Raw genomic sequence first — 26,960 nt, 5'->3', positions numbered from 1 at the left:
AGTTCCCAATTCGCACTGGGTCCAGGTGGCCGAAGCCATGAGAGGAGGCCTGTGCCCAGCAGTGGGCCGTGTATAGGCTGTGATGATGATGATGATGATTCTAAAGGAAACCTCTGTGGAAAATTTACTCAGATCTATTAAGGCCCTATTTTACTACTCTTTGACAAGTTCCTGGTATCCATACCGCCGTTACAGGGGGTACCCTTTCGCTGCAGCTGACTGTACTAAGAAAACTGCTTTTTTGTTTATAAGGGGGGTAAAAATGTCATGTCAATTAATAAAATCTGCCATAAGCCTTGGCTTAGCTGGCTCCTTGTTATATCATAACTAAGACCGGGCGGCAGATAGGCTCCCGTACGGGGGGGGGGAGTCTTACAGAGATTTACTGAACACTGGAAACGATTTTTTACTAGTGGTAGATTTAAGTTTAAAAGGATCTTGATATAAACTCTTTATTATCTATTTTTGAAATATTTTGCTACCGTTTCACTTCGTCAAATCACTTCGTTATATTTTTTATTTAATTTCTCCCATAAATTTTACTTCTTCCATTTAATTATTCTAAAGTAGTTTTATATCATACAAGAAAAATAAATAAATCATAACCCTTCTTTGGACAGTCGGATAAAACTACGGAGTATTTATTACTTAAAAAAAACTGATGTCAAGCTTTTGCTGTTGAAACTTTGGGTCCATGGAGTTCGGACGCTCACAAACTTTTTGGACAAATAAAAAAAAATTCGAAATTACCAATGACCATAGGGCTGGTGCATTTCTCGCCCAACGTATTGGAATCACGATCCAGCGCGGAAATGCAGCCAGCCTTATGGGCACTCTTCCTCAGGGACAAGACTTGGGCGAACTGTATATATAGTTATTTTTTTTTAGGATAGTTTAGTGTAACCTCAATTGTTTCTTTTTAATTAATGTTTATGTCAAAGTATGGTGCATTCGTAAAGGTATTTGATCAAGCAAAAGGGTAATTGCTGACAACATTGTAGCGAACATTCGCCGCGTGGCGAGCTTGCCTCTTGGACAACGATATTACGGTGTATTAAGTCCCAAGAGTAAATCTTTCTCGCTAGGCAATGGGGCTTAAGAGTTTTACTGTCGTACAACGCTGGCTCCACTGCTGCCTTTACGGCTGGACTTATATTACACCTAACCTCAAACTCCTATCAAAATAAACTACCTTCCGCAAACGGAAGATGTAATGCACAAATTTAATTGCACACCATACCATACGAAATAACAATCAATCGTACAAAGTTCATTAAAACACAATCAGTTTCCCACGGTTCTAGTCGACGAATCGACTAAATAAACTAGCGTGCAAAAATAAAGAGTCACTTAGTATGAAGAGTTCCTTATAAAGTGACCCTTTGTTTTCGCTCGTCAGTGTAGTTGCACCGTAAAGTAAAATTGTTATTTTAAATATGCAGCAGAAATGGATAAGAACTCATTGATTTTAAGAGAGTATGTTGCTGTGGAAGCTAGACTTATGATGCTTAAAAGCTAAAGAAATACTAATTTTAATAATTTTCTTAGGACTCACGGATTTTATTGCGTTTCGTTGACAAATGAGTAATAAATTTCTAATAGTGTTGAGATAGTTCTCGCTTTACTGCAAGAAAATTGCATTGTAGTTATCTTAACTACTCATTAACGGATAGCATGCAGATGCATGCGGAGATCCGCTGTACCTCTTGTTTCTATTAAAATTTACAGACGTCATCTTGACCTTAAGCTCAGTCGTGAAGTTGATTTACACTGCGGCGTTCGATCGACAACTTCAAACTCATTTGCGTTATTGTCTCGCAATACACGACTTTTCTTGCTTGCCTAAATTGAGCTATAAAATCGAACGAAGAAGCTCAAACCTTCGACTTAGCCACCCTAGTCCTATCTTTCTACTACAAATAAAATAATTATAAGAAACACTTAAATAACAAGGCTATTAAGACAAGATAGCGAATCCGGTTAAACGTTAGACTGTAATAACCTCTTTATCAAGACGATGGCGACCACCGTCTCAGTCCATAATAAATTGCTTTATTACAGACGCCATAATCCACGGTTAACTAACATAAATGCGCGGTTTTCCCTGCCGGCACTTTGTTTAGATTAAAACTTAATGCCCTAACTGATATTAACATGTTAACATTATTTTTACACTGCTGCTTTGGTGAAAACAAATTGAGGAAGACTGGGTGAATGAATAGCTGCATAATAAGTAGTACCTACGTACTTCCATGAAAAAGCTAATTAGTGCCTGGGTGATTTTATTCCTTTTTACTTGCTAATTATCATTGTTACCACTTGCCAAATTTCAAATTTCAGTTTCTTGACAAAAATACACAATTTAGGATTACCGAAGAATGAATTCATATTAAAATAATTCAGGAATATTTCAATATTATCGTTGGGTTAATTTGACGTAACAGGTCTCTATTCTTTCATGTTTCCACTCATTGATCGATGTTCAAAGTGTACCGCGTCAAAGGCGTGACTACACATTTAATCAAAAAGTCCAAGGAAAAACCTTTGCAGTGTGATTAGAGTTAAAAATCTCAAATATTCTAAAATAACTTGAAACTTTATTTTAACAGTCTGACCTGAATCTTATTTTGTTTAAAATTATTGATTATTTAAAATGCATGTAGGTAGAGTCTTATGGCTGTGTTAATTTAGAAGCAATTAAATTAAACATGGATTAAAACCAACTGTCGAGATTTGACAATTTCGCTCATCCAACAGAACATCGACACAATTGCTTTGTGGCGATTACATAAAAAAGTGATTTAAATATCAAACCGTAAATTTAAAATCTAAAACTTGTTTTCTAGTAAATATGTCATTATTCTACTTGTTAAGCGATTTGTTAATTAGTTAGTTATTATAGTTTTTGTAAAAAAATACCCAAATGAAAGCATACAAAAATTCTTAGAAGGAACTGGTGGGAAAACAAAATTAAATGACGTCTAGTCAAGTCTATTTTTAATTGCCCCTCTACATAAATTTACAAGTATAACATGCCGCATGAAATGGAGACATTGAATTAACTATCCTGCACTTGTAATCTGAGTATTGCCTACGAAACTCCTAGAAGTTTATTAATAGCAATGGCATAAAGTGGTGATTAGAACTTTTATGTCAATCGCACGTTGCGCCTGGTTTAGATTAAGACTTGCTGAAAAATCAAATCTAGTTCCGTACATATTTTGACGTTGATAAAAGTGGGCTTAATTTCACATCGTTTTTTTACACTGGTGAATATTTTCATTGTTCAGTGATTATTTTTAACCCCTAACACAATAACCCTGTTTCGGGCGGTCGGGCGAAAATAGAGGCTGTTATACGTTTACCTACATGTTATAAGTTCAGCCGTTTTGAGTTACTTGTCAAACTTTGAAAAAAAAATTGTTAGGTACGCATATAAAAAATATCACTTTTACAGTGTATTGAAATGACTCGTCCAAACGAAGGTTTTTTTAGTATACATCCAAATATTACACATTTTATTCCGGAAACATCTGAAATTGCTTGTACGCAGAAGTTTCAAAATATTGTTAGTATGTACTGAAATATTTAAAGTAATAGGTACCCCAGTTACGCATTACAGTAACATCTATACCTAGCTAAAGAAAGCACTCAAGAGTCGAGAGCACGAGTAAGTATAAGAGTCTCCACGATATAAGCGATCAAAGAATTGTTACATCGAGTAGAAGGAACTTCAATCCTACTAATTGGTTTAATCCGTTCCGAAGGCATGGTACGTTGTATTTAGTTGCACTTCGCCTGTTTTTGTTGACTTTTGAACAAGAAATCGGTGCAGTGTTTCTTAGTTTACAGATTAATGTTAAACTCTCTTTGCAAGAACTTTTAAAATATTTAGGGTGTAGTTACAAATATAAAATGCCTTTGTCAATTGTCTATGCAACAACTTGCTGTTGTTTTCCCTGCCGGCCGCGCGGCCGCGTTAGGTATTCGTTTGGGATATTGCTATCTTTATCGCTCGTGACATAAGCGCTCGCAGCCATCCCCCCCCCATGCCTTCCTCCGCAACGACGTCCGTAATTTATATCGAGATACCTGTAGGCTTTTCAAGATTCGGGCAGTTGAATTTTGGGTTTCGTTGTCCTCATATTTTACGAAAAGTATAGCACAGAAATCAATGATATTTTACAGTCAAGATATTCATTATATTTTCTATGCCTGTGTTTAATTACGTTTAGTCCATACTTACAAAATTTCATCTATTTCTGTTGCCTAGTTTTCAAATGAGACCGGGACTACGTTTGTATGGAGAATGAAACGAAGATACTTCTCTTAAATGTAATGTATGATACTTCAGGATAGTAAACATCTGTTATACATTATACATTACTATGCGATGCAATAAAATGTCGTATTGTGTGCCTCAAATATATTGTATGTATGTATGTAAAGTCTTGATAGTAAATAAATATAGAAAAACTGAATTCCAGGTTTCCTCACGAAGTTACATATTATCTTTCACCGAAAAGCTCATGACAGAATTTAAAAGTTCCGAAAAACTCAGTCTTTGAACGCTTTGGCATATCCGGATATTAATAAACTAAAACAATTACTTTGCTCACCCGCGACCTTATTATACCTAGCTACGTTTATGCAATATATGCGTGTTCATGCAGTTCCTCCAGCTCCACACTATAAGAATACACATAAATCACACAAATCCATCTATCACCCTACCACACTACACTGACCCGTTTCGAACCCAACCAGAGCTCATCATCATAGCAACACAACCGTACACCATGCTACCCGCAAAATAACGCCTGATTCAATAAAATATCTATCCGATATTATTGCCAGTGACAATATTTAGTTGCAACTTTGGTTTGCTATATACCTATATGTATAGCCACACAAACCTCTGAAGCAGGCCCTAGCCTGTCGTTCACCGAACTAAACTAAAGATCGAACACTCGACAAGGACGTCTGCAGATTTCACGATTACTCGAAGACTTAAACTTGACAGGTGATTTGGGTCCGCAACGTCCGTTTCCGCGGTCCACGTTAAGATACTATTGACTAAATATTGACACGAGATGGTCGAAATCAAAATGCTTTAGCGGAGTTAGTTAATATATTGTATGAATCCGGGTACAGTCGCCACCGTAAACATAGGAGCTGTCTACACATCTGAACTCGATCGTATTGTCAATCGCGTATGTGGATGTTCAGATATTTACCTGTGTTAGGGTCTGTATATGAATGGGTGCCATATAATAGAGTGAAGATATCATCCTCATACAATTTGTTTGAAAAAAATCGCCGAGCTACTGCGGTGATTGCTGCTCCTAATTGGCTAGTTCAAAGTTAAGCAGGAAGTTTAGCGAGCTGATAATTATGATTAATTTACTAAGTCATTACGTAGCATCGTGGATAAAACTCACTCAATTTTTATAAAAATAGTGCAGCCATCATTCGGGCCACGTAATATGCATGAGCAATAGCGTAGCTATCGTATGGCCAGGTGGTGCAGTGCACCAGGGCCCCGGACCTCAGGGGGCCCTCTAACCTAAGCTTTGAAAAGAGAAAAGCATAAAAAGAAAAGAGAAAAAAAATGTTGGCTCTAGCCATTTTTTTTTGGTACTTATATGTTTGTGAAGGCCAATAAAAGTTCAAGCTACGTTGAAAGAAGGTTGATGGCCCGATTCTTTCTCCATGCACCGGGGTCCTTGTCCACCCAGCTACGCCACTGTGCATGAGGTCATTGCCTGTCATATTTTTTGACAGGAAAGCGTTAGATACTACGCCCAGTCCTAAATTATTTATGATCAGCTTCACTTTACCAAGTATATGTTCTTACGAGTAGAAAGTCTGATCTTCTCGTTCTAGAATCTAGATAAATGCCCACGACCAAATAAAAAGTTAAGACAAAATTCTGCGAACAACAAAGTGAGGCCGGGAAAAACTATGCCGCCCCTCGTGTGCTAGCTCAATTATTATACTTGATAGATTGTGCTTCGTGTAATTTTAGCCGTCTTACTTTTCCGTTCGCAAAACTCTGTCTTCACTTTATATTTATTCTGAGAATAAAGCACGCTTGTAGATTCTTGACAAAGGTATCTACTTAATCTAACATACTTAGATATTATAGTTTAATTAAAAGGTAAACCTGCTTGACTGCTGCTTCATATATTCTAACAAACCCTATCACAGCTAGGTTAAATTGTTCTTCAATCTTTTAGTTTCAGTTTCTAGCTCTTGATTCCATCATCAGATCAGCTTGATAATACACACACACACACACACACATCACGCCTGTGTTCCCAAATGGGGTAGGCAGAGCACACGAAACGTTACCGCTTCGGAGCCACTTGATGCTTGCTTGTTTGCTTAGGGCTTGATGGTAAGTACAATAATACTAGCTTTTGCCCGCGGCTCCGCCCGCGTGGTATTCGGTTATCGCGCGCTGTTCCCTCAGGAACTGTGCATTTTTCCGGGATAAAAAGTAACCTATGTCACTTTCGGGCCCATAAACTATCTCTATGCCAAAAATCACATCGATCCGTCGCTCCGTTACGGCGTGAAAGACGGACAAACACATAAACACTTATTCGCATTTATAATATTAGTATGGATTATGGTAATGACATTAGAAGTACCTGCCTATAATTGTCAAGTTTCATGTCACATAAGAAGTGGATAAAAATCAAGTCCAAGAATTCTATGACATATATACATACTTATAAGTGAAACTTACAATAAGATCTTGCAAAAACAGGGTTTTTGAAATAAAAGAAAAGTGGTATATTGTAATAATTATAATCAATTGATTTTTCGTATATTTAAATTGAGTGGAATAAACATTTAGCCAATATCTTCATTATCTAAACAATAAATGCTAAGTTGTTCGCGAGAGCCTAGTGACGTAGCTTACAATATCAACCTATAAACATTAATAAAATATTTACAATATTTGGGAGTTGATCACAGCTTCACTAAACAAGCATAATAACATGGAAATAACAAAACAGTTCGTCGATAATATTGTAGATTATTTATTACATACATACAAACTTCATTCATTGCAACATATTACAAAAACGCGTAGGTACATCTAATAGCATTTTAATAATTTACAAAAAAAAATGCTTAGTGTAAAACGTTACAATGAAAAAAGTCGATTTAAAAACTATAAAACAATAATCGTATGTCAAAAATCATTTCTTAATACAGCCTCCGTCAATAAATGCTTAAATACTGTGATATTGTATGTTGTGGTCTATTTGGCGTTTCAAAATACCTGTTGTTCTAAGTATTTGGAACGAGTCTTGTAGCTGATTTCAAAATACTGTTGTTGTGATTGGACTCGCACGGTAGTTCTTGTAACGGACATATAATATCAGTTCTATTTCTAACTGGTAAGCGTGACTAATGAGAATGCATGTTTTTTTAAGAATATGGAACAGGGGGCCAATGAGCAAATTCATCGCCTGGTGGTAAGCGATTACCGTCGCCCATGGACACCTGCAACACCAGAAGAGAGACAAGTGCGTTGCAGGCCTTTTAGGTAGGAGTAAGCTCTTTTCTTGAAGGCTTGTAAGTCATATCGGTCATATTATGTCTGTAATAATGATAAATGTGAGTTAGTACACTACTAGGCCTCAAAAACGTGCAGTGAATCAATACACTGTACCTATGCACTGCCTTAGAGCGGTGCAAAATTTGAAGAGTCACAAAAGTGACAGGTGTAGCCCAAAGGACATTGAAATGGACATAGTTACATTGAGGATGGTGCAAGTTCTGTATGAGTAAAAGGAAGGTTTTGCAATGACGAGTTGTCACCGTACAAAATGGAGTGCTGGATGCCTCTAAAATTAAGTAATACAGTACCGAATTGCAGTCACAGATAGGACAAACTGCTAAAAAAATTAGGGCAACTCTATTTATTTAGTGTTCTTACCGATATTATTGTCGGTGACTGTATAGTATAAGGACAAAACATTCAAAAATATTTGAAATGGTCTAACGGCTAACTGAACAAAAATATATAGAGATGCGTCTGGTTTTTTTTTTTTTTTTTTTAAATCATCCAATTAAGTTAGTGAGTATACTTAAATACAAGTTACGTCAACATACTAATACTAAATTAACCTATACTTTTTATTTCTGAATAGGTACGTAAGGTCTTGGGATCCAAGGATCACGTCTAAATTCAAGTCATTAACCATAAACCTTAGGCCACGAACTTGACGCCAGCGAGCAGCGGAGCGGACCGTGGCGCTGCGAGTATTTTAATAAATAATAATAAATATCATGGGACAACTGACACCAATTGACCTAGTCCCATAATGTGCAAAGCTTGTATTATGGATACTAGGCAACGGATAAACACACTTATAATATATTACAAAATGTATATATTATTTATTACCATAACTAAAATTTACTAATTAGTATGTAATTTTCATAATAAATCCTTACATAATATCTATATCTATATCTTTACATAATAAATAATTCCTTTTGCCACAAAAAACTGTCTTCTGGTTAGGTTTAGTGTAAGTATGTTTTTCTTTTTCCAACTGTTCCTTTTTTATTATTATTTTTTATTATTTTTTTGTGGCAATAAATGATTTCTTTCTTTCTTTAAATGATTTAAACAATAAAAACTTAATATATTACATTAGTTTTTTTTTATTTTTTATTGTTTAAATAATTTATTATGTAAATTACATACTTATAGATTACATACTTAAATACATATTAAACATCCAGGACCCGAGAACAAACATTTGCATTAGGTATTCATACAAATATCTATCCCGGGCGGGAATCGAACTTAGGACCTCAAGCTTCGTAGTCAGGGTCTCTAACCACTTGGCTATCCGCTCGTCTAAATTTCTTTTTTGTTCATTGCGCGGCTGAGACGCTCACCACAGAGTGTTCACCTACCAGCACACGCGATGGAGAGAAAACGCTCGCAGCGGCGTAGCTCCTCGCTCCCCGCTGGCGTAAAGTTAGTAGCCTAAGGTAGAATAATGACTTGATTCTTGGTTTCATCCCAGAACCCTCAGACCGTATTTATTTCCTTAGGAAATAAAATGTGTGGAATCATTTAGTGCTAGCATGTACATACTCTTTGTGTTTAATCATACTTACTAACTTGACCTCTGGGTCACACGGTGGGTATTACAAGGTAGAGCATTACAGGTGCATTAAGTAACTGTCGCGACGCACACTGATTGCCCCGGGATGGGGCATACCCTCTAACAACGACACAAGTTCCCTTTTTATCAGAATGTGGGCATTACAGGTGAATTAAGTGACTTGTGCGACGCACACTGGCCGCCCTGGGATCGGACATAACCACATGAGTATCCTCATTACGAAAATGTGGGCATGACGGGTGTAACTACCACGACACACACTGATTGAAGCTGTAGCCCGGAATGGGGCACATCTTCGAACAGCCACACAAATTTGCTTATTTTCAATGTGGGCGTTACAGATAGGTACATCAAGAGACAACTGCGACTCTCACTGGTCACCCTGAGATGGTGCCATACACTATCAACCACACCAGTGCCCTCATTGCCACAGTGTTTTCGTTATAGGTCCGGTCCATTAAATGACTATCGCGACGCTCACTGCCTACCCTGAAGTTGGGCTCCTCTTGTAAGATATAGCGACACAGTGGTGAAGCCCATTGGTTGTGGTGTTTTGAAGAAATTACTATATCCTAAAATGGATAGGTGAGCTCAGGTTGGCGATTATGATTTTTAATTTTTTTTGAAAAATGAAAACTTCGAGAACAATACGGTATTTGACAATTTTTTACATATTTTATAAATCAAAGCTTTTCAATGTGTTTTTGTAAACGGAAAAATATTTTCTAATTACAGAGTAATAATGGTTTTTATTTCAAGATTAGACAGAGAGAAGATATACTAGCATGTGACATCACACTCACACTAGGGCCATACCGACTGTATAGAGATAAGCGTATTGGAAAGAGAGAGATATAAACATAAAAAAATAACATTATTTACAACAAAATTATTTTTTATCGTCAGGTATAATAATATCTTTATTTTCATAATAATAATACAATGATAAAAAAAATAATACTAATAAGAAGAAGACAAAAGATATATCGCAAATTCAAGAGGCAAAAAGAAAAAATTGTCAACTACCGTACTAAAATAGTAAAAAATATAGAATCAGATTCAACTATTGACATAATATTACTTACAGAAACGAGTCATAGAATAGGACAGCACTCATTCAAAGTAGGTAGCTGCATCTCTCCCTTCCACATAAAATAAAACACATAACGACATAACATAGATGCAGCTACCACTACCGCTAAAAAAACCTTATGTTTTAAACTTCCGTAATTTACACTCATAATTAATATCACGCGGGACTTAATAAGCCAAGTGCGACTATAACTGCTTGCTGGTGCTATGTACTTATTTTGATGAATTATTTCATATATATAAGTCTTTATTGTGAGGGGTTTTTTGCAGTGTGGAGGAAGAGAATTAGTGTATACAACTGGTCCTGTTCTAGTTTGAACGATCTTTTGGAATGTATTCTATTATAATTAGTTTTATTTTTAATCTTTGCACTCGATGAAAATATATATTTAGATTCTTCGACTATTCCACCAAATTATCGATAAATCAAAGAAAATCGGGAACGATAAAAATGTCGTGTGTTATTTTAAAATATCAGTCTAGTAACCATACTTAGAGTCAATTAGTAAATTTCTAAGACAAATCTAGGAAAAAGTTAAATGTAACAGTAACTGACTGTAAGTGTGGGCGTTAGAGATGTTGAACTTACATGTGGGAGACATTTTTGCAGAAAACGAAATTTCTCTGGCCGAATTATTAAATCTAGGAACATTGAATTAGCCGAGACCACCGAGGTTCATATATAAGAGAAACTTTAGTTTCATTAAAACTACTATGTGCATTAATTCTTTATAGTAAACCTACAAATTATCATCTAAATGACACATTAATTTATTATACAATCAATGTACAGGATAAGAATAACATTGAATACCATTCTTACAATTTTGCCTAAAGTACACCTAAAGTTTGGTTTAAGCGGAGTTACGATAAGAGTATTCATTAACTACATTCGATATTTTACTTAATCCTATAACAAAATAAATAAAACTGAGATATTAAGAATAATATAAAGTCTGTACACACCTTTAGGTTGACAGTTGATGTACAATAAGTAGGTACCCTTAATTGAGTATCTACCATGTTAGGTTTGAGATTCCTTCACTATCGCCATATTCGCCATAATCGCCATATTTGTTTGTACACGCACTACGAGAAAATTGTTCTTATTATTATAATAATGACCTTTAAACCAATTTTTTAATTTTATTCACGCCTAAATCTATGCTATTTTAGCGTTATAATAAAGTCCAATAACCATCTGCTCGAGTTTAAGTGAAATCGCCAATATTTAATACTAAAATGGCACTCGTCACCGTAGACAATTCAATTGAATTCAGTCTTTCCAGTTCATATTCAACTCCGATGAAAATGTTGCACTGCCTTTGAATATGCTACATCAAGTAAAGCATAACCATTGGTATGAGCTATTGGTTCAGACCATCTTACGCTCGGTCAGTGCATGCGGATGCCCTGGATGCGAGTAATGCGACGGCGACGACGGCTCATACAGTGACATCTTCAGTCTCTTGCACTTTGCTCTTCGATTCTTGAACCAAAACTGCACATTCTTCGACTCCAACCTCGGGAACTTCTGCCTGTAAGGCATTCTATTCAATTCTTCCGTGTATTTTAAAATGAGATTGTGCGAAGGATGAGTGTTCATGGAAAACCATTGCTCAAGGACTGGAACCTCAGAAACGGGGTCTATAAAAGTACGGTTGCGTTTTCGCCTTTCATCTGAAGCTCCTGCGAGGGCGAGGTTAAGGCCGCTAGCACCTTCTCCGGGCACACCGCCCACGCCTGGAAATCCAGTCATATACTGACTCATGTACATAATGCCGTGGCCAAACATAGGATGATTGGGCACCATAGGAAAGGGTAAGCGATCAAGATGAGGAGAAGACGGCTGGTAGTGACGTTCAGACACCACATCATCGTCGGAAGCGTTATCGTGTTCATCTGCGACACCATTCTCGTCATCGTTATTATTGTTATTGTGCGAACTGTCGCTGTTCTTTGCCGGGGAACGATGGGGTGAGCTCTCTTGATCGGGCTTACTTAAGTCTCGGGGCTCCTGTTTGATGTCATGAACCTATAACAATAAAACACGAAATTATTACCTAACTTAAAAGTTGCATGAGCAAAAATTTGAAACATGAATAACTAATATAATACGAGTATAATATAGTAATATATATTACTTTTTCACCTTTATTATATCCGGAGGTTTCGGGGAATCTTTGTCTTGTTCTTCTGTTCCATTGTTCTTCTTTGTAGTGATTAAGGACAGCGGTGCTTCGGGACTATCAGGTCGATCATCTGGATTTACGTCACCACTTTCATCATCTAAGTCGGAACCGGCATTTGACAAGTTGTCTTCCGACATTACTGACATTGGATACCTGCCAGGGCTTCCTGATAGTTGCATTGGGCTCTTCAAGGAATTATGATCATGAGAACCATAGGCATCGCTTCCAGCCATTAAGGAACCGTTTGTAGGACTATGGCTTCTACTACTGAAGCCATTGAGGTGACAAGTTATACCACCAATATTACGTAATTCTGCGCGTTTTTGAGCTGCCCTTGCATTTTTGAACCAATAGACAACGTTATTAACATCGAGAGGCTTTCTGCCTCGTCGGGATTCCAAGTTATTTAGCTCTCGAACATACTGTTGAATTTGCTGCCTTGTAGGATGCTGGTTTTCTGAAAACCAGCGTTGCAGCTTAGGTAGCTCTAACTCAGGATCAAAACTTGTTCGCATTCTAGTTTTCTGGGTTGGATATTGGCTCTGAACTGTTTGGAGTGCTGGGTGTAAATGATCAGGCATTGTGAGTGTAGGTGAACGGTTCTTAGGTCCTGGGGACGGGTATCGCCGAGGGCTAAAAGGTGGTGGACGCGGAGACACTTGCGCGTTCCACCATGACTCAAACTTTCTCCGCATTTCTTCCGACGGTTCATGGAAATTGTGTGGACCCGGTGTTTTATCTTGACCCCGACAAATTTGAGCTAATGTCACCTGTAACAAAAGAAACAGAAATTAAATTCTCATTCAATCAGTTCGTTTCGAGAATGGTAAATGAGGGTAGTGCGCGGCACACAGTTTTAGAGGATCCTAAAGAGGTCAGTCTAAATAGTAGCAGACACAGATAATTGTTTGATTAAACAGTGAGTATTGTTTCACAGAACATCGCCATTAGATTATGAAAATATTAGGTCTGTTGTTAATGTGTGTGTCATGCGCAAGTGGCCGCGGCGCTCGCGCGGTGTTTGCCCCGCGGTTAGCGGCTTCACTACGCGGCCGCCGCCGAAACTTCAATCATGGCCTGCTCTAAAACAATGAGCAGAGAAGGGCGTCTTAGCAATTAGTACCCACCCACTGCTCCTTCAACGAGGTGCCGACATGTAACGGACTAAGTGGTTCTACTAAAACATTTCGACTGTAACTCGATTAGACAACACGGCGAGAATGCCGCTAAATGCTACTATTTAGCCAAGGAATAGCCTGGGAGTACACCGTTAGCACAGAATTAAACATGACAGTTTAGATCAACCCAAAAAGTGTAACATTTTTAATTTTCTAAAAATATTCTATTTATTTATAAGCTAATAAGATTTAGATATCCACTTTCAATGTTCACATGTAATAAATTTAGCAAGTCGAGTTGATACGACTTTCAGTACACCCTGAAAATAATTCCATTCCAATCTACATTTGTATTTCCCAACTATTTACTCTAAAGATAACGCGAGCGGGTATTTAGACAGGTTTTAATCGCACAACAAGTAGTCAATCATAAAGAACTTGTCAGATTATAGCTGCGTCGCAGAGTTTACTCAGCTTGACAGTTATGCAAGTAAGATCTGCCCGTATCGCTAGATTACATAGAACAATGCTGGTGATTACGTCGTCAAGCGAGTTGTCAGCCGCGGCCGCAGCGCGTTGCCAAATCAAATGTTAAATTAACTCGTAGGTCGTATCACGTCCAGATTGTAAATCATGTCAGACGAGAGGCATTAGCGCGGAGCTCGAGTGATACGTTAATCCGGCTCTTTGTTTTATATTTTTAAATAGTGAGGCCATATTTGCTTTCAGATATCGTCTGCTTCAGCTTCGCGGAAGATTTACAAGAGCTGGCGCCTGCGCGCGATAACTCTGTCACGTGTAATCCAACTAAGTACGTAATTCGGTGTATGATTGCGAACATTTCTTGATGCGCTAGTATGAAAGGACAACTAGAACGCAATAGGCTTAGTCTTATCGCGTATTATTTTCAAACTGTGTATACATATTACATAGGAACACTACTTGCAGATGTGTACACAATTATTTGACCCAGTGCTTTATGGAGTTATGAGCCGAGCAATTTATCTAACAATAGGTAAGTGAGGCGTTAAGAAAAAGGCTCGCAAATTAGTTCAAAAGAATCCCTGTAGAAGATTTATGGGTTAATATTGATCCTTGCAGACCCGTCTGTTTAAAAACCCCTTCGGTAAAATATTCCTTAAGCGTCCAAAAGTTGTTCGAAGTTAGAATCGAAGTGGCACAAATTGGTATGCTATAAATTACCATAATATCGTAGAGCCGAGTTCATCTGGCGTTTAGCTACTGCCTAACTTCGCCGCTCCGAGTGTTTGATTATCTATCCCGGTTGGGGTTGCCTTTGACTCATTTGCGCCAACTTTACTACATTGAAGTTTCCGAATTCCGGTTGTATTTTTTTGACATTAAAAACAATTTGTAATACCGACTGAAACAATATTTTCGCGTAAGTCAGACAATCAGTCGGGCCACTTGACTGTGTCACTGAAAGCGCTATATTGAAATTGCGAGTGTTTAAGCCCGGGAGGGCGGCATCGAACGCTAACCTCGCGTTTAATAAGATTATAAAGCATTATTTTATGGTATTAATAAGATCAAAAGCGTTCGTACATCTAAAACTCCTTTTAACCCTCTTTCGCTGGCTCAAGTTGGTAAGACGAGGGCCTGCCTCCCCCGCATAACCCGTTCGCAACATGGATATTCAGAAAATATAATAAAGCTGTGCGAGGCGCGGATGAGTCTGAGATTCAATTAAATTTATTATGTATGGAGATCCCGCGTGTGAGGCAGGTGCTCATCGCGACGACAAATTGCTGGAGGTGTATTTATCTTTTGAGAAGATTTAGGCTGTAAATTTACTTACGCAGACAAGTTGGTAATACATTTTCAGTAATAGGTACCCGTCGTGTTTAAACTAATGCCTACGAATTTATTTGATAAAAACTTAAATAGTTCTATGCATAAGTACTTACATTATTTTTACATTTCAGCATTAGAAGTATAACAATAATAAATATTTACTAGAAACGTAACGAGTAAGTACCTACTTTAAATAAGACAACGTTTCAAGCAATAAGCAGCACACCTCATTAACATGGCATCAAAATGCGTATAAACCGTGTTCTCCTTTTGTGTACACCCGCGAATACCCGCGAACATCAAAACAAATGCTTCCTTAATTCTTCCCCCAGTGATCATCCTTATTAGCTGGGACTTAGGCGTAACCTCGCAAATTATAACGACGTCTACTTAACAGAGAGTTTGATAATCTGTCTCATCGCATCCCTCGTGAGCTCTTTTATATTTGACAGCGCCAACTTGAAAATTAAGACGCCGGTAATCGTTTTGCTGTATGAAAAAAAATATCTGGAAAATGAGACTCATTGTCTTTGTAAGTATTTCCACTGTGCAAGGTATGTTTTTTAATTATTTCTGCTTCTGCTTGTAGAATATGATCAGAGAATGGCGAATGAAACTGCTGCTTAATTCAAATAGGGTAAATGTCCGTCTTCAAAAACTGCTACAAAATAATATTTAAATTAACTAAAAAAAAATCGACACAGTTAGGACGTGGAGGACTATACGTAATGATTATTATTTTGTTATATTTAGCGACTGTCTGCCGTGTATGCTCTTTAGTGTTAAAACTGTAAGATACGTGCCGAAATAAAGAAATTGATATATCAGCGCTAACGGAGTAGACCAAGTAAATTTTATAGTGCCTATTTAATGAAATCAAACATGAACGCTTTAACTTAACAACGCGTTCCGTTAACAAGCACACCAATACGTACGAGTATATACGCGCGGCTTTAAATATGGAAAACAATGAATCTGTCGCTAATAAGGGGGTAAGGGTACAGACCGTCTGCCGGGGTCGGGCAACAATCAGGCATTAAAGAACATTACAGGCCGGAGCATTGTGAGTGTTGGTTTAGCCCAGTCTGGCGTGTGCGCTTTGTCAACGAAGATCGGGATGATTTTAATACGGATCGGTTGACGTAATTTGGTTTGACAGGTGTTTTTGGCAAGCACAAAGCACGCTTGATCTGTATGAAAATTTGAGGTTTCAATTAAGGCGTAGGCGGCGAATTAAGGTTACATATGTATACCTTTTTAGATAAAGACACGACTGTAACAAATAAATAATTTCTTACATGAGACAATTTTTAACCCCCGACGCCAAAAGCGGGGAGTTATAAGTTTGACGCCAGTGCCAGTCTGTCTATTCTATCTACGGCATCGTAGCTCTCAAACGGATGGACCGATTTCAGTACAATTTTTTCACGTTAAAACGCGTTTCCTTGCCGTGTTTTTTAGATATGTTTTATTAGAATTACTGCTGCTGTTTTTAAGATATTGAACTTTGAAATGGCGTCACAAAACTGACTCATAACATTTGCATGAATAATTTAAATACATTTTGTAAGAAAAAGTACACATTTTTTTGAAAACACCCTCATTAAAATGTCGAATAAGTATGACGGTGCTTACCTCATCCAATGGGCATCCAGTGGACATCAGGAGCGGCCGACTTTGAACCAGCAGAAGTCTTAGCAGCTTGTCCTTGATGTCTTGAAGGGGCGTCTGTCTGGCGCGCAAGAGTTGTATGCGGAGGGTCGCCACCGTGGTCAGTTCTCCCAGTACCTCGCCAACTGTGGCCAGGGGGCCGTCTGAGATACGCTCGAAAGGCAGGGGCTTCCAATTGTTTATTACCACTGAACCTGTGGAAATTAAAGGTCAAATTAAGAATTGCGTCATGAGGATATATCGACGGGTTCTCTGACTTAACCTAGTATATGAAAGTTTAAGACATTCAAACAACCATATTAAATACACATGCTAAAGTATTATATTCCAATTTCATAAAATTTCATATGGGTACGAGTTTGAGTCAGAGACCCGTCGATATTTAGAATTGTAGAAGGTTTGAGGTCATGATGATATAGTACAGTCAAGGTCACAAATATTTATGTACTAATAACGTGTCAACAAAGATGTCAAAAATATGTGTACCTTTATAAATCGACATTTAAGTCACTAACCATAAGGTCGATTTATACATTCTATTTGACGCTAAGGCTGTAATAGTATACACCTACATCTAATAACACGATTTTTTTTTTTATCTAGTATTTTAACGAGGCTTTAGTACACCAAATGTGACTATGTCAGCCTCATAACACGATCTTTACAGTAAAGGAAAACATTGTAAAGGAACCTGTCTACACACCTGCGAAGAATTTCAATGGTGTGTGTGAAGTTCCCAACCCGCACTGGGCTCGCGTGGGAGCTTAGTATAGCCAATGCCCTGTAATTCTGAGAGGAGGCTTGTACCCTGCAGTGGGACGTATATAGGACGTGACGAAGAACTATAAGAGTTGTTAGGTAAGTTTTTTTTATTCAACTGGATGGCAAACGAGCAAGTGGGTCTCCTGATGGTAAGAGATCACCACCGCCCATAAACATATGCAACACCAGGGGTATTGCAAATGCGTTGCCAACCTAGAGGCCTAAGATGGGATACCAGTAATTTCACCGGCTGTCTTACTCTCCACGCCGAAACACAACAGTGCAAGCACTGCTGCTTCACGGCAGGATTAGCGAGCGAGATGGTATGAATGAAGTAGTGGTTATTTCGAGATATATATATTGAACTTTGACATGCCTTTAATAAATATAAATTGTATTGATTGGAGCTTGGTCAACTAACAAACATCATTTCGTGAATTTGGATGATGACTTCAACTTACCCTTAGCCGAAGCAGCCAGCTCGTGAGGGTAGCCCAGACGCATCATGGCTGCTGGCACCAGCTCGTGGAAGGCCGTGGCTGCTGGGATGATGACGTAACTGTCAGTCTCCACCACAGACCTTCGTCTCCAAGCGCCCTCCTCAAGCGACGACACTGCCTCCACCACGCAATGGACCGGTAGGGTTTTACCTGAGAAAATAAGAATTCAGTTTATACATGTTTCCATGAGAATAGGGTAGTTTCCAGAATAATAAAATATTATATTATTCAACTTAGTCCGTCATTTAAGAGTACCTATTTATTAGAAAATATTCGATACGAATTTTATTATACACCTAGGCTGCTATTTACTACTAATAATTCTCAAGCACTCATAGACGTTATAATTTTCCTTGTAAATTTGATATACTTGGTAGCATTCTGAATTTATTCATTTTTTTCTACCCAACAGTTTAGATTTTAGAAGGGGAGGGGGACGCTCGATTTTTATGAAAATTTGCACTATAAAGTTGAATATTTCGCAAACAGATCACTGCATCGAAAAATCGTCGTGTTACCCCACACTCGAATAAAAAATGACCCATAATTTACGTCGTTGCCTATACTCGTAGGTAGGTACAATATTTTCTGATCTAACTGACGTATAATTAACTAAACATCTGCGAATTGGACGAGATATGTATACAGATTAAACATTAGTAGGCATTTTAAAAAGATAGGTAAACTATTGACTCATATTGACTTTATAAATATCTATCGAGAGTCTTCCTGCGTTAAGTAGAATAAGATCGTAGTAGGCGTCTTAATGTCGTTCGGCATAAAACAGTCTGCTGAACACAAAATATTAAGAAAATACTTCCCTCTTTCAGAAAAATCGGCTACTTGGGTAGCCGTCAAAACACTGTCGTTAAGAAGGCGACTTAATTATTTAGCATCTTTCAAGTGATGCCTTTAACTTGCTTGCGGACGTAGCAAAAAAGCAGAGGAAACGTTAAAATAATAATTAATCCTTTGCATGTCTCGCGGGACGGGCGCGGACGGGCGCGGGTGCGCTCGGTGATCACTTTGTGCCGATGCTTTTACCGTCTTTCTTTGTACCGAGGATTCCTCTTTAGCGCGATATTAAATAGTTTTTTCCGCTTCGATGCGCTTTTTTACTGCGCCATTTAAGTGCTGCTAGAAGCCCTATTGAAGGCTTTCAGCATTCTATTCCTTGCCTACGCCTTCAATATTATTATTTTGGCAGGTCAAAATGTTTCAGATGTAGGTATGATTAACAAAAATAACTTGTAAAATAATGTACATACACCGTATACACCAAATATAGATAAATAATAGTTGCTACACACCACATGTAAACAATATCAATTGAAAACAAAAGCCGTCTCCGAAGCTCGCACAGTTATTGAATTTACATAATACCATCCCGAAATCGGGCTCAACAAAACGCGTCGCCTGAAGGGAAATTATAAATTTCATAACACAATAATCTCTTAATAACACCTACAGTGCGATGGCCTAAAGTTGTGGCTTACCTTTAAAATAAGCAAAATTTCCGGGCGGTAATCGCGCAAAGTAACTTTCAATAGTTTTCGCTATCAAGTTCTTTAGTGGGTGAGGGTGGGCGCAACTAGCTAGGGGAGTAGCGAGGGAGGCTCAGGTTAGCACCTATGGTTTAATATGGAGCTTGGATTAGTTGAGGTTTAGTCGCGGACCGCCCGCAGCTCGGGACTGTCCTTTGGTCAGTTAAATCCTTTGGATATGAAATTGGTGGTCTAAGCTTGTTGGTATTAAGCTAGTTTATAATAATATAACAACTAACTGGAACATTAACATGACTAAGCGTGGAAGAAAAAAAATACTTTCCAAGTTGAAATCATTATTTTTCCCATAGAGACTCGTATATTTGAATCTCGTCTACAGAGTGTTTGTGTCGCCAGAACCTTGCGAATCAATTATTGTGCGTCCGTATCAATAAAGCTAGTGCTAGCGCTTTATCATTGATGCGATCTGGGCCCAATTGCATAATAAAGTACAAGCTAATAGTGAATTTCAATACAAAATCGCTAATAATATTAGCTTGTACTTTGTTATGCAATCGGGCCCAGATTGTATTTGTTTAATGCCGTTGACTTATATCTACGCCATCTTAAAGTTGTACACGCTGGTTAAAAGTTGAATCTTGCATAAATAAATTAAACTTTCGTAATTTTCTATTAGTATTCCCTTACACACCTGGGTTTTTAACACGACTTTTATATTAACTAAACCATTGCATCGATCATTACAACTCCGAAGACCTCTCTTACGTCTTCATAAAATCTGTTGATAGACAAATATGGGCTTCGATGCACTTCGGCAAAATCGTCACATGTTATCAGCGTTATGTCGGTGTGATAAGAAGTCAAAATAAAAAGAAGTTCAAATGCGGGTAGTTCGAAAAAGTCACGAGGCTAAACGAACTTAGTACCCTACAATCGTGAGTACGGTCGCTACAAGTGGTCGAAACGTTGAGGTATTTTTGCTGATGTTTCCAATTTAAGACCGGACTAGGAGTTACTTGCAGGAGTTTACAATACTTTCCCGCTTAGCTACTTAGCGGCAGTGCACCAGATAGTACGTGGGGAGCGGTGTGTATGAAAATTACCCTTCGTCACGCTTTCAGTGTCTAAAGTATAAGCAGAAGCGTTGAAAAATATTAAGATATTTTAAATCCTTGTTTGAAAGGATGTGAAAATTTAACAACTTCTTGTTTAGGGTTCCGTACCCAAAGAGTAAAAACGGGACCCAGCTAAGACTCCGCTGTCCGTCCGTCCATCTGTCACCATATCCGTATGAACCATATGAACCGTGATAGCTAGACAGTTGAAATTTTCACAGATTATGTATTTCTGTTGCCGCTAAAACAACAAATACTAAAAACAGAATAAAATAAATATTTAAGGGGGTCTCCCATACAACAAACGTGATTTTTTTGCCGTTTTTTGCTCGATATTAATAACGGCAACAGGTAGACGCTTGAAATATTCATATAATATTTAGGTATATTCAAATATTATAAAAAAGGTAGACTCAATTAAAAAATAAATAATTATATTAAAATAAAATAATTATTATCCCATACAACAAACGTGTTTTTTTATATTGTCTAATGTTGTATAGATAATGGTACGGAACCCTTCGTGCGCGAGTCCGACTCGCACTTGGCCGGTTTTTCCTCATATTATTTTAGCGGGGTGATGTACACGATGAAATAACTGGTCCAATTAATAAAAAAAATAGGATTTAACTTTTTATGTGGAAAAATTACACTTTTAGGGATAAATCTAATTCAATAATTCATGATTTAATAAAAAAATCCTATACAATTGTTGTATTCTTACGTGTAACATACAACAATGATATTTCTACAATGACAGTTTTTATCACAGTGTAAAGATTTAAATTAAGTCCGTTAGCAAACGAGAAAAGAGTCACCTCGGTAAGAAAACTGGAAATTGCAGGTTCGTTGCAAACCTAGCCTCCTGAGCCCTGACTTTTTTTAACAAACTTAGTGGTTGACCTTGACCTGCTTAGTTATGTTGGAGGTTATTTTAAAATTCCTAGAATTCATTATTCTAGGAATAATTTGTACTTTATAAAGTACATTCGGCCGTTGTTTTAATTGGTCCTTTATAAAGTACGCGAGGACTCAGGAGGCTAGAGGAACAAGATAAATTTTACGCAGGAACACAACAGCGCAAGCACTTTTGCTTGCGGTAGAATTAGTGGGTAAGATGCTGGTAGCCATCAAGAAGGACATTGCACAAGCCTGTAATTTCCATACGCTTTGTCACGTTATTCACTTGACACTTGTACCATATTTCTGGTAAATTATAGCATGCAGTGCGGAAATCTCTACAACCGCGAGAATCTTATCGACAATCCGGTGGAAAATTAAGCTTTCTAAGCGTTTGAGTGAATACATGGCGAATACGTAGTGAAGTTTAGAAGGATACGTCATACGTAGCAAGATAATGCTTCGTACAGCGAGAAATTTATATCACCGCGGTTAATGTCGTCATTAACTCAACCTGCATCTTTTTTTGTCTAAATCAGGGGTCGGCAACCTTTTGGCAGACATGGGCTACAAAGTAAAAAAAAATAGATAAAGGCGGGCACTTGTAACATAAAAGATAATTTTGTACCTACCTAATAGATATCTACCTAGTTACGTATTGTATTTAGGTTAGGTATTGTATGTAAGTGATATTATAAAACAGTCGCGGGCCGCAAGGACATAGGTCTCGGGCCGCGCGTTACCGACCCCTGTTCTGAATCTAAAAATCTGTCATTACTTAGGTCGAATCTAGGGATTTAGTAAGGATGGTTCGTATTAGATTATTATTCAGCAAGTGTGGTTCTAGCCAAAAAAAAAACAATAAATTCTGAATTTCATTTTTCGACTTACGTACATACCTATGTCTTAAGCTTTAACTATCATTATCCAGACGTTTTTTTCCGTTCAAAAGTCCAGTTTTGTAAAATCAATACATTTCTTAATTCATTGTTTAATAGTGATTAGTAGAGAATTAGTGCCAATCGTGGATTAAGCTGGACTCTTATAGTCTCACCCTGGAACCTGAGTACAAGCCCAAACAAGCGATAATTAGTGCACAACATTTAATGGCAAGGATGGCGCGAAGCGGCACAATATATATATATATATGAGGGGGGGGGGGTTGGTGTGTAGGGGTTTGGTATTTATATATTTCGGGGAACTCGGAAACGGCTCTAACGATTTCGATGAAATTTGGTATGTAAGGGGTTTCAGGGATGAAAAATCGATCTAGCTTGGTCTTATCTCTGGGTTAATGCTTGTTATGTGATTTAAAGGTATTAGATAGATAGATAGATCGATATTCTCAGTAGCAGCGACGTCGCCATCGGGTCAGTTAAATTGGTTGAAACCATTTCACCGTCTCTACCTACAAGCTCTGCGTACTAAGTGAAACGTGTACGTCTGAATCCATCAACATTAAAGCAACGTAAGAAGTTGGAGCCCGTCGGGCTGGATCGGGGCTTAAACAGATATGTACGGAATCAAATCACCGCCTTTCGCTGGGGCTTGGGAGCTTCCGCCCTAAGACGCCGCCCAAGAGACGGTGCCTCTGGAAGGGTTACTGACTGGTTTACTGCTCTCAGCTCCGGCTCTCAGAGAAAATTGATTAACTCATCAAATTAGTCAACTATATAATGTCAGTGACATTTAAGAATTTTTAGACACGAAATTTTTTCGGTTGCACCCGGCAAGATTGTGGCGAGATTGGACCAGCAGGGGGGTTCCCGACTAGGTATTTCGCCTTAAAATATTAATCGCTTAAAAACTTAGCTTTTGGTGAGCAAACGTATCTACTAAAATGACCACAAGCTTAACGCTGATGGAAAACATAGTAATTCAACGGTATAAGCGAAGTTCCCAAGCAGCACTGGGCCCGCGTGGGAACTACAGCCCAAGCCCTCTCACTCTGAGAGATGACGATGATTCTAAAAAGCCACAAAAAACTACGAAGTCACTTCCAGTTAGTTATAACCAATCTGAGAGCATTAACAATGAACGGTGAGACGTGTGTACTTAACGCGGAGTTAGCATAAGTATTTCGCTAAAAGTCTCATCCGAAGCTAACTTTCCAAGGATAGAATGAGCTTAATTGGAGAAGCTTTGATGGAAATTTCTTTAACGAAGAGATTTACTAGTACCTGTATATGTAAACACTTGATTGTAGTGACTGTTTGTGAATATTAATAGCCAATCAATTTAAAAAAACTAAGTAAAAAACTAATTAAATATTTTATAAGTAGGTATTTAGGTTAAAGGTTTAGTTTAGTTGTTTTTGTCTTCTTTTTAACTGTTAATTTCAGGTGTTTTATGCTATATTGTGTGAAGTTGTTAAATATATATTTAAATTAACTAAATTTTAAAATGAGAATCTGTTTTTGCTTAGTAATTTTTTCATTGACAACTGAATTTGCCATGTCCTATATAATGTAAAACTGTAATTAGTCCGTCAGTTAAATTATCAGAATATAGTGGCGACATATATTTCCTATTGTCAATTAAACATCTAATTCCGTGCTTGAAACTAAATAAATAATTATTACCTAGGTACCTATGAATTTGTACATTACCGTGCTTTGACATTTTTATCTTGTTTTTCCGCTACCAACCATGCACTATAAGCCACGTTTGTTATATTTGGACCTGTGTGACATTTAGGAATATTTTTTTATGTAGGTAATTAAAAAACCTACCTACGTAAAATAAAACAACTATGCATTTCTTCTGAAATTACTTTATGATTGCATTGTCATTTTTCATACATGTACCTACCTACAGCCACCTAACTACACAGAAATCGATACAAGACTTTATTGCCTTGTGATTAAGGTCATGTACATATACATAGTTTTGTAACTTTGGCCGTATCGATATTTTCAGGCGACTCTATCTACTAAATTTCAAGTTATTCAACCACTTACTTTGAAATAATATATGAAACAAACGTAACGACGTTAATACTAAGTTATTTATTTTGACTGTAATTGGTCCGACCACTGCCTTAAGTTAAAATGGACTTCCAAAATTCGACCCATACCAAAAAGTCAAGTTTTTTTAAAATCCTTATTAGTTCTAAATAATACGGCAGAATTAATCAAAGAGATTAAATGTCACGGCTGGTATTTGCTAGGTTTCAGCATCCATCACGCCACGATCTAACCAGATCATCGCTCACGAATAGGTATTTAGCGAACACGCCAATCCCGCTAATGTCAAGCCGATTACAAGGCACATAGGCACACAACATTACTCTATTACTTCATTATCATCAAGGACCCTGATGCCTTACATCCATACTAATATTATAAATGTGAAAGTGTGTTTGTTTGTATATTTGTCGAGCATACAAACGACGGAGCGACGGATCGTCGTGAATTTTGGCATAGAGATAGTTTATGGGCCAGAGAGTGACATACTTTTTATCACGGAAAAATGCACAGTTCCCGGGGGAACAGCGCGGCATAACCGAATTCCACGCGGGCGAAGCCGCGGGCAAAAGGTAGTACAAAATAAATAAAATGAATCGTCGAAATGTATGTACATACGCGCATAATTTATTTCAGAGATCATTTCATTATGGTACTATCGAACCAACTGCATTGTGACCCACTGCGGAACCCTTTCGTAAATAAAAACCCCCGCCAGCAAAAAAACGCCGCTAAAAAAGACAATTAAAAAGTAAAAAATAATTATGCACTACCTAGCTGTTGCCCGCGACTTCATCTGCGAAGAATTCATTTATCCCTATCCCGCGGTGACTATGCTGATTTCCCGCAAAATTAGCCTAAGTTAATTTAGTATAAGTATCTAGTAATATTTTTTTATCTAAGCGTCGTCGGAGTCGGGGGACCGCTAAGGTTAACAGGAAACTAAAATACATATGTTGTATTTTTTAAAGGGTCGGGGTCGGGGCAGATATTTGTATGAAAAATACGAATGTTTGTTCTCGGGTCTTGGGTGTTTAATATGTATTTAAGTATGTATCTATCTATATCATTATATTTATCCGTTGCTTAGTACCCATAACACAAGCTTTGCTAAGCTTACTTTGGGACTAGGTCAATTGGTGTGAATTGTCCCGTGATATTTATATTTAATTATTTTATTTATATGTAGATTTGCTAGTAACATCGAGATTCTTAGATTAAGTACAGATTCGACACTAAAATTCTAACCTCCTAACCCTCATGGAAGAAAAAAAATGGCTACCTCCTATCCAATGGAAATTTCTAACCATCCCTTCTTAGTTTACCCCTATGACTCCCAAGCAATATTTCTACCGTATTTTATGTTTCCAGTGCCTTAGAACATGTGTTGTCGTTGTAACTAAATTATTACTAGCATGCCATGAACCTGCCTACATACATTCGTAACGTTAAGTAAAACCTAATTCAGAATAGAAACGAAGTTAGTCCGGCCGCGGCTAACCTGCCCCCCGTAATCCCCTTACCCGAACTTTCACCTGTCCGGCAGACGGGCTAAGTCTCGTCTAAACAATGGAAATGCGTTTCCGACAAGACAGCCTTACCTCATCTTAATTGAGATATATTAACTTAGCGTTTTAATAATGTAGATATATATGGAGGGCTATTTATTGCATATCAAGTAAAAATTGATTTTTTTCCTTAAATAATTTCTTCCGGTCTGCCCAGTTAACACCTAAATTAGTATAAATAATTGATAAAATCGTCCATCAATAAAACGGGTGCGTAACGATGGCTATATTGTTTTAATATAATTTTTAAATCGTATAACAACAAATAATATATTAAATATATTGACCCGGATAACTCACGTCTTAAATCGAGTTTAGCTCGACATGTTTCCGTTAACCGGGTCCATATATTTAATATGAGTGAGTCTCACGGTAGTTTCATGTTCAAAATAATAAATAATATATTGACAAAAGATATAATTATCGTTTTATATAATAATCATTACATCGCATAACATTTAATATACATACTTAAAATATAATGCATATTTCTACGAAGTTCTACCAAAAAAGTAGGAGGTAGGATTAGAACTACGACCCCTATACAAAACGCATTGCTGCCAGAAAAGTAGGTTGGGTTAGGTATGAACTG

General features: G+C 37.5%; 1 protein-coding gene across 5 annotated transcripts in view; it reads right to left on the bottom strand.

Moving 5' to 3' along the window:
• Positions 1 to 6,800: 6,800 nt before the first annotated feature.
• The window catches only part of dve (SATB1_N and homeodomain domain-containing protein dve), a 90,178-nt gene continuing 70,018 nt past the window's right edge, over positions 6,801 to 26,960 (bottom strand). For all 5 annotated transcript variants that reach the window (XM_074101193.1, XM_074101195.1, XM_074101196.1 and 2 more), the window contains 4 exons: positions 18,276 to 18,464; positions 17,017 to 17,246; positions 12,409 to 13,218; positions 6,801 to 12,291 (listed from right to left, as the gene is read on the bottom strand). In XM_074101193.1, coding sequence (XP_073957294.1) covers positions 11,632 to 12,291; positions 12,409 to 13,218; positions 17,017 to 17,246; positions 18,276 to 18,464 — 1,889 coding nt within the window. In that variant the 3' untranslated portion in view covers positions 6,801 to 11,631. The remainder of the gene's footprint in view (positions 12,292 to 12,408; positions 13,219 to 17,016; positions 17,247 to 18,275; positions 18,465 to 26,960) is intronic.

This window comes from Choristoneura fumiferana, chromosome 18 (genome assembly GCF_025370935.1).
Source record: "Choristoneura fumiferana chromosome 18, NRCan_CFum_1, whole genome shotgun sequence".
Lineage (NCBI taxonomy): Eukaryota > Metazoa > Arthropoda > Insecta > Lepidoptera > Tortricidae > Choristoneura > Choristoneura fumiferana.
This window is presented reverse-complemented; position numbering and strand designations above follow the sequence as displayed.